An 8,143-nucleotide genomic window follows, 5' to 3' on the forward strand; every position below is an offset into this window, starting at 1 on the left:
TTTGGTTTTTTGAGACAGGGTTTCTCTGTATAGCCCTGGTTGTCCTGGATCTCACTTTGTAGACCAGGTTGGCCTCGAACTCAGAAATCCCCCTGACTCTGCCTCCCAAGTGCTGGGATTAAAGGTGTGCGCCACCACGCCCGGCTCTCACACAACATTCTTAATAGTTTTGTTTGTTTATTATTTTATATATGTGAGTACACTGTAGCTGTCTTCAGACCAGAAGAGGGCATCAGATCCTATTACAGATGGTTGTGAGCAACAGTATGGTTGCTAGGAATTGAACTCAGGACCTCTGAAAGAGCAATCAGTGCTCTTAACTGCTAAGACATCTGATCCATCTCTCCAGCCCCAGTTTTGTTTGTTTATCTGGGATGTGGTGTGGAGAAACCCCGCTTGGCCTACTCCGGGGCATTCTTGGCATATCTTGAACTCAAGGCAGTTTGTTCCTGTCACACTGGATCCTACTTCCTTGGAAATTATCCTACACCCTAGTTCCTCTCCAAACCCTCTTCTTCAACCAACTGAACGACCCAAAACTTACCCCTATCTCCTGGTTGGCCAGGACTATAGCACAGGCATCTATATACTCTCTCTGGGATCGACCCTACACCCTGGGAGCCATTCAGAACCAGCCTTTGAGTGGGGAAGCTGAAGGCTCTCCAGAGATCTGCTGCCTATAACCTGACCCCAGCCTCTTTCTCTTCTCAGGGAGCTGCAGGTGGGCATCCCAGTGACTGACGAGGCTGGTCAGAGGCTTGGCCACTCGGTGACTGCTGCCAAACAGGGAATCTTCCAGGTGGTGATATCGAGAATCGGCATGGCGATTCCCGCCATGGGTGAGGCGGCGGGCGGGGATGGCTGGGTGGAGCTCAGGAGGCTCGGAGAGAAGAGGGCTTGGGGAGTGGGGGGGTCTCAGGGTTTTCTGATAACCCAGTCAGCAAGTCTGGGGAGAAGGGGAGTAGCTGGGAGGGAGGCCTTCCCTCAGGCTCCTACAGTTGGCTCCAGGATCTCTCTCACTGCACTGTTCTCCCCCCAGCCATTCCCCCGGTGATCATGAACACTCTGGAGAAGAAAGACTTCCTGAAGGTAAATAACTCACCTTTTACCTCTTCTGTCCCAGAAGGGTTGGTGTCAGGGAGAAATGACCTGTCCCCAGTCCTTTCTCCAGACTGGCTGAAGTCTAAGACTTGTGGTCCTTCCCTGCCTCCATTCATTCATGAGGAAAGACTGGGCTGGAGGGAAGGAACAGTGAGGGGGAGACAGAAGGAAGAAGATGGAGTCCATCCTGAGGAAACTAGATTAACCCCAGAGGTCTCTGACATACACAAGATGACTGTCATCCACAGGCTCGATGGCATACTCATGGTATCACGCACTGTATTCCTACTATCAGGCACACATACATACTCATGAATGCACAAACAAGTTTGTGAAGCAAGGCTCAGGAATACAGTCTCCAGCTCATTCATCAAATCATTTATTCAGCAGTCAGTATTAAGTGCTGACTGCACACCAGACATGCTAAACAGAACTAATAGAGCTGTGGACCCTGCCCCATAAGGCTTACAGTCAAGTACAGAAACCAATAAAGGAGCAAACAATAGGGCTGGATGTGGTGGCTCACATCTTTAATCCTGGTGCTCTGGAAGCAGAGGCAAGTGGATCTCTGAGTTTCAGGCCAGCCCAGTCTACATAGCAAGTTCCAGGCCAGACAGAGCTACACAGTGAGACCTTTTCTCAAAAACAGAAAACAAAACAAAACAAACAAAACCCAAACATATCATTGTAAGTTACGATGTGTGCTTTGTAGGAATCCAGTGGGGCAGTGTAAACTGAGACTATCTACGGGACAGTTTAGTCAAGCACAGGCCTTGGGAAATCCAAGGAATAAGGTGTGTTTCAGAGAGAACAGCTAGTTCAAAGGCCCAGGGGCAGGATAGCCTGATACATTTGAAGGACAGAGCAATGGTCGTCATGGCTGAAGAGGATGTAGGAGGGTGTGAAGAGGGACATATTTATGCTACTGGGATGACAGGAAGTGAGTGGAGGCTCAAGGGAGGCTCCCTGTAGAAAGTAGCTGCTGGAGAAAGTGAGGTAAGAGACAGATGGTCAGAGAGTACCCTGGAAACCGATTCTGAGAGGCAAGAATGTACAACGACGGCATAGGCAGCAGGTCTGGTTGGGGTAAGGGTTGTCTTGTGCAGGTCCCAGCCCCTCATTGGCTGAGGGGAAACAAGGGCTGCCGAGCTAGAACCATGGTGCAGAAAGGTAGATGGACTTAGGAAAAAAACGGGACACAAGCCATTCTGTTGTCTCTGTCTCCCCACAGCGCCGCCCCTGGCTGGGGGCGCCCCTGCAGGTGGGACTGGTAGGCTTCTGGTAAGTGTGCAAAGGATTCAGTGAGGGCACATGGGAGAGCCGTTATCATGCTGGGTGTGGGTGGGCGTGCACTATCTTTGAGATGCTTACAGAACACATTGTTCATACATCCAGTTCCAATGGATACCCATCGTGCAAAATATGCCTGTGCGTACCTGCGTGCGTGCATGTGTGTGCATGTTGGGGGGCTCTAAGGGTTCTTGTCTTTGAAGGTCAAGAGTTTAGTTGAGGGGTTCAGTCTTCACTCACGAGAGGACACCATACAAATAAACTCTTGGGTACAATCCAGGAGCTGCATCCCATTTTATCCCTGGTCCTGTTGCTCTCTGATCCTGGGCTAGTTCTGTGAGGTGGGGTACAGGGAGGGGGACACTCAAGCCAGTGTCACAGACATTTCCTGTGCTCTTCTTCTCTAGCTTGGTATTTGCCACACCCCTGTGCTGCGCTCTGTTCCCTCAGAGAAGGTGAGTGACACCGCTGGACCCGACCAGAGTCTCTGCAGAGGACTCTCCATCTCAGGCCCTCAGTGTGTTCCAGGGAGGGCTGACAGGAGCATCTGGGAGCGGGGGGGGGGGGGGGAGCAAGGAGGGGGGTGACAGTGAGCCAGCCCTTCTGAAAGCAGGGAGGATTCACCTGGGAGTGGAGGGAGGCCAGCTCCCGGGTCTGAGACGCTGAGTGTGTTCATCAAGCCTGTGCTGTTCTGTTGCAGCTCCATACATGTGAGCAGGCTGGAGCCGGAGCTGAGAGCTCAGATCCAAGCACAAGACCCCAGCATCGACGTGGTTTACTACAACAAAGGGCTCTGAGGGGAGTCAGCCTCTGTCCCCGTCCTTACCTCCTTAGGCTGCTTCTCTGATGCCCCCTTGCAATGCTACCACCTGTTTATCTTCCGGGTACTGGGCAAGGGGGCTTGATGTGGGGAGCAGCCACTGAGACCAGCAACCTTAGACTGGGGGAGGCACCCCTATAAGCCTCTTCTCTCCTCTCTGGTTTCAAAGAGCAAGTCACAAAACCCATCCCTCCTGTGTTTGTGTGTGTGCACAGCCACATACGCAGCACATATAAGTGTTTATACATTTCATCCTGGAAGCTAAGAACAGAAATGCTGTTCTAGGATGTCCTGCTATTTGTCTTCTCTTCTCAGTCTCCTGGCCACCTAACAGCAAGCCTGGTTATGGGCGAGACTTCCTTCCCTAAACTGTTCCTCTAGCATCTAGTTCTGATAGCATCTTAGCCTTCTGCTCCCAAGATAAAACCCAGGATCCCAGAACACGGACTGAAGGACATCAGTAGGCCACCCAGAGCTTTACCCTTCAGGTTTCGAATAGCTGGCTCTAAAAGCTGGTTCAGGACGTGGGCTGGTGGAGGAAGCAATGTGGAATCAGGGAGGCAGGGGTCTCATGCTTGCTGGACCCCACACCCTAGAATGGGTCCACTCCTCTCTTCTCGTGGACCGTGGGCGTGTCAGTAGCCTGCACAGCTCCCCACACTGCAATGTGGGTGCTTCTAGAGACAGTCTTGAGCATTCTTGGTCTGTTCTGATGAGTCAGGTCATGACTCAGAAATCCCACACTTCCAATTCTTTCCCCAGTGAGAAAGCCACACAACACAGGCAGAACAAGCATTCCCTTCAGGAACTGCCACCACCTGTACCCACTTTTAGGGGACCGGTGTGGGAAAGGTGCTTAAACACGGGCCTCAAGCATACAGTATCAAGACAGGTAATTCTGTGTTTCATTGACTCTTCTTAGACACACCCCCACCTCAGCTCCTTCCTTTCCATCTGCCCCATCTCTGGAAGAATCCAAGGCTCATATATGCTAAGCAAGTGCTCTACCGCTGAGCTACATCCCAGTGCCCCCTTTCTTTCTTTCCTTCTCTTTCTTTCTTTCTTTCTTTCTTTCTTTCTTTCTTTCTTTCTTTCTTTCTTTCTTTCTTTCTTCCTTTTTCCTTCTTTTCTCTTTCTTTCTTTTTTCCTTTCTTTCTTTTTCTTCCTTCTTTCCTTCCTTTCTGTCTGAATGTGTCTTTCTTTCTTTTTTGTTTTTGTTTTTCAATTATGGTTTCTCTGTGTAGCCCTAGCTGTCCTGAAACTCAGAGATCTGCTTGCCTATGGCAGTGAGTGCTGGGATTAAAAGGCATGTGCCACCATTGCCAGCAGCCTGTCTCTTTCTTAAGACATCTGTGCTCCCTTTGTCCTTAATTTCAAAAGGAGGAGGGACCTAGGCTCTAATAGCTGGACCAAATGGAAGATGGGTTCAGGAATGGTGTTGGTGATAGTGACTCTAGGGCATAGAATTAAATCTCCACTCCAAATCCATGACCTCTAGCTAAAAGGTGAATGGGGTCCCCAGTGACATCCACGGAGACCACTTAAACTAACCTTCTCTTCCAGTGACAACAGCTGTCACGTCATTGTATCAATAAACTGCAATCCTGTCTGGTTCTTGACCTGCAGTTATTCCACGTTCCACTTGTCTAAGGGTCCAGGGGATTCTTCTGCCTTCAGCTTCTCCCCAAACCCTCCCCACTGTCTGTAGAGAGTCTCCTCTCCCAGTAGAGGGCTCTCTGAGCTTACAGAATGGGTCCTCTGGCTATATTCCCTTGGCGGCTGGAGCCCTGGCTTCGTTTCTATTTTCACTGAGAGGACTGCTCATATATATATTAATTGAAGCTCACGATCTTTTGGGTTCTTTGAAGACTCTGGCATAGGGTGGTGACCTCGGTCTCTAGGAAATCTTTACAGAGGGAAAAGGAGGCCAACAAGTGCCTGCTCACTAGAGCGAAGCTGGTAGGGAATGAGGACATCCTCTGTCTTTACCAGGTCACTGTGGAAACTGGCCCGACAGGATCCCTCCATCAGCCCCAGGGTTCTTCATTGTGTGTATGTGTGTGTGTGTGTGTGTGTGTGTGTGTGTGTGTGTGTGTGTGTGAAAGAGAGAGAGAGAGAGAGAGAGAGAGAGAAACACTCAGGTTGTCTTGGTAGAAAGTGCCTTTATCCACTGAGCCATCTCACCGGCCTCCTTACTTTTATGATATTTTCCTGCTCCGGAGAAGATGAGGTAGGACATGAGTGCTATGTACAGGCGGTGAGAGCTAGAAAGGGCACTCTGGGCTGTATAACACGCTTGAGTCCGTCCTGGGTTACTTGAGACCCTGTTTCAAATAACAAGCAAAAATAGCAACAAGATGCTGGCCATAGCCGTGCACACCTTGAATCCCAGCACTCGGGAGGCATGGCTGGCACATCTCTGCGTTCAAGGCCATCCTGGTCTACAGAGTGAGTCGTACAGTCAGAGCTACAGAAACTCTGATTCTAAAAACCAAAAAAGAAAAAGCAACAAGAAAAACAAGACCAGAGCGCCATGGTGGAGCCAGATTCCGTTTGAGCTGTGACTCCCCACCACTGTGCCTCCTTTCATTTGCCAGCTGCCAGCTACACCCAGTCCCTCTGACTCTCCAGAACTCCTCCCCGACCCAGTTTGTTTACAGACCAGCAAACCTGACAGGTCCACAACTATACACAAACCTTTTCCTAAAGTCACTAAGAAAGCTAGACCAGAAGTCGGGCTGGCTATGCATGTAGCTGGGAGAGCCTGGGTCACAAGCCAGCTCATGGTCAGTCTGGGGAACTCCATGAGACATCTTCTTGAAGTAAACAGAGGGATACAGCTTAGTGGTGGAGTGTTTGCCTAACATGAGCTCAGTTTTCAATACCCAATCAAAAATAAAACAAAAAGCCGCAACCACTACAGGCTTTCCAAATTTGAGTTTTATAACTTGCACTCATAAGCAAATAACCCCATTCTTGATTATATATGGGACACTTAGGTGGCCAGTTTCAATTTCATTCCACCCTGCCAATCACACCAAGGCCTCCTTTCCAGCTCAGAGTCCTGGGCCAATTCTAGCTTCTTTCAGCAGTTAAGCTTTGGAACTTCGGGCACTGCTTTGAAAAGAGGTCTTGAACTTTTACTGGCGAATCCATGAAAGACAAACTCGTTTGTTGTGCGTGACAAAATTAGTGAGACTGTTTTATAACAACTACCTGTGCTCTGCAGACAACACTTGGCCTCCTCAAAGACTGGTAGGTCGCCTGAGGATGGAGGGGCGCTTTCCTGTCTTTCCCTTCTTTTTTTTTTTGGTTTTTCGAGACAGGGTTTCTCTGTATAGCTCTGGCTGTCCTGGAACTCACTTGGTAGACCAGGCTGGCCTCGAACTCAGAAATCCGCCTGCCTCTGCCTCCCGAGTGCTGGGATTAAAGGCCTGCGCCACCAGGCCCGGCTTCTGTCTTTCCCTTCTATTTTCACACCAGTTTCTCAAACGCTGTAGAGTTAGCAATAGGGCGTATGATGAGCTCTCAGGACAAACACGCTCTAAACAGTCAGCGAGGGATAAGAGAAGTGGGGGGCAGAACCCCAGCTCCACCAGGACTCCTGGCCTAAGGGCCAGAGCAAAACCCCTTTGTTTCCTAGCTAAGCCAATCAGCTTCATAATCCGCCTTCGAGACCTATCAATCAAAGCGAAGCCACGCCTCCTTCACATAGCCTGTCCGGAAATACTACCTCCCCTGCTGTCGTTCCTGTCACTCAAAAGTTAGGCTCGATTCCACCCACTTCCGTTTCCCCTGGCAACGGCTGGCTTTACCACGCCAGGCCCCTTTCCGGCCAGAACCCTGAGCCTGCTTCCTCCTCCCTTGCTCTTGATCCTGGACCGCTCAATCCGCCACAAATCCCCTCCTTCCTCTCCAGTTTCTAAACCCTAGAGCCACAGTGCGCCCGCCCTCTGACTTCCTGCCCGGAAATCCCGAGGTTTTCGAGGAATCACGCGAGGTCTCTTGTCTTCCGCTGCCCAGGATGCTGTTGGCTCTTCATCTCCCGGGCCGCTTTCCATTTTCCCCACCCAAACACCCTCGTCCTCGAAGCCGACTGTACCGGGACCATTTCCTGAACCTCATGGCTCTGTGCCCTGTGAGAAGCAGAAAGTGATCTCACAGAGAACAGACTAGCTGCCTTCCTACCTGCGAGGATAGATCCCGTACCAGACAGGCATCCAGGCACCTAGCTGCATCCCCTCTTTGTTAATCTTGTAACAAGAAGTAGCGACTTTCAGGCCCCGGGTTCCAGACGGAATCCTAAAAACAAAAGCTTTATTTTCTGAGCGCTAAGGGAGGCGGCCAGTGCTGGGTCTGAATCTCCTGCGTCCCAGATAGGAGGCTGTATTGCATTTTTAAATGGTGAAACTGCAAGAGAGGCGAGGCTTGGGTGAGCAGCAGTGTTAACCAATAATATTTTGACTTTAGGGGTAAGCAAGGGAGTACCGGTTGGAGACTGGGCCGTATCCAGGGCACCTGGCTTCAAGGTCTTTAATTCATATTCCTAGATAGTAAGTAGGTCTGGAGCTCAGTGACATGTTAGAATTCATGTGATCGCACATGTACATGCATGTAAAATAAGTGTAAAAAATTAGCTAGAGCTGGAGAGATGGCTCAGAGGTTAATAGCACTGGCTACTCTTACAGAGGTCCTGAGTCCAATTCCTAGCAACCACATGGTGGCTTTCAACCTTATCTGTAATAGGATCTGATGCCCTCTTCCAGTGTGTCTGAAAACAGTGACAGTGTACTCATTACATAAAATAAAAATCTTTAAAAATAAAGAGCTAGCCGGGCGTGGTGGCGCACGCCTTTAATCACAGCACTCGGGAGGCAGAGGCAGGCGGATTTCTGAGTTCGAGGCCAGCCTGGTCTACAAAGTGAGTTCCAG

At 50.1% G+C, this 8,143-nt stretch overlaps 1 protein-coding gene across 3 annotated transcripts in view; it reads left to right on the top strand.

Moving 5' to 3' along the window:
- Window positions 1-4,824, top strand: part of Sfxn3 (sideroflexin 3) — a 9,685-nt gene extending 4,861 nt beyond the window's left edge. For 2 of the 3 annotated variants that reach the window (XM_029546201.1, XM_029546205.1), the window contains exons 7-11: window positions 712-839; window positions 1,040-1,089; window positions 2,333-2,382; window positions 2,799-2,846; window positions 3,092-4,530. In XM_029546201.1, the coding sequence (XP_029402061.1) occupies window positions 712-839; window positions 1,040-1,089; window positions 2,333-2,382; window positions 2,799-2,846; window positions 3,092-3,188 (373 nt within the window). In that variant the 3' untranslated portion in view covers window positions 3,189-4,530. Of the gene's footprint in view, window positions 1-711; window positions 840-1,039; window positions 1,090-2,332; window positions 2,383-2,798; window positions 2,847-3,091 lie in introns of all 3 variants that reach the window. The other variant, XM_021197295.2, reaches the window with a different exon arrangement.
- The last annotated feature ends 3,319 nt before the right edge of the window (window positions 4,825-8,143 follow it).

This window comes from Mus pahari, chromosome 1 (genome assembly GCF_900095145.1).
Source record: "Mus pahari chromosome 1, PAHARI_EIJ_v1.1, whole genome shotgun sequence".
Lineage (NCBI taxonomy): Eukaryota > Metazoa > Chordata > Mammalia > Rodentia > Muridae > Mus > Mus pahari.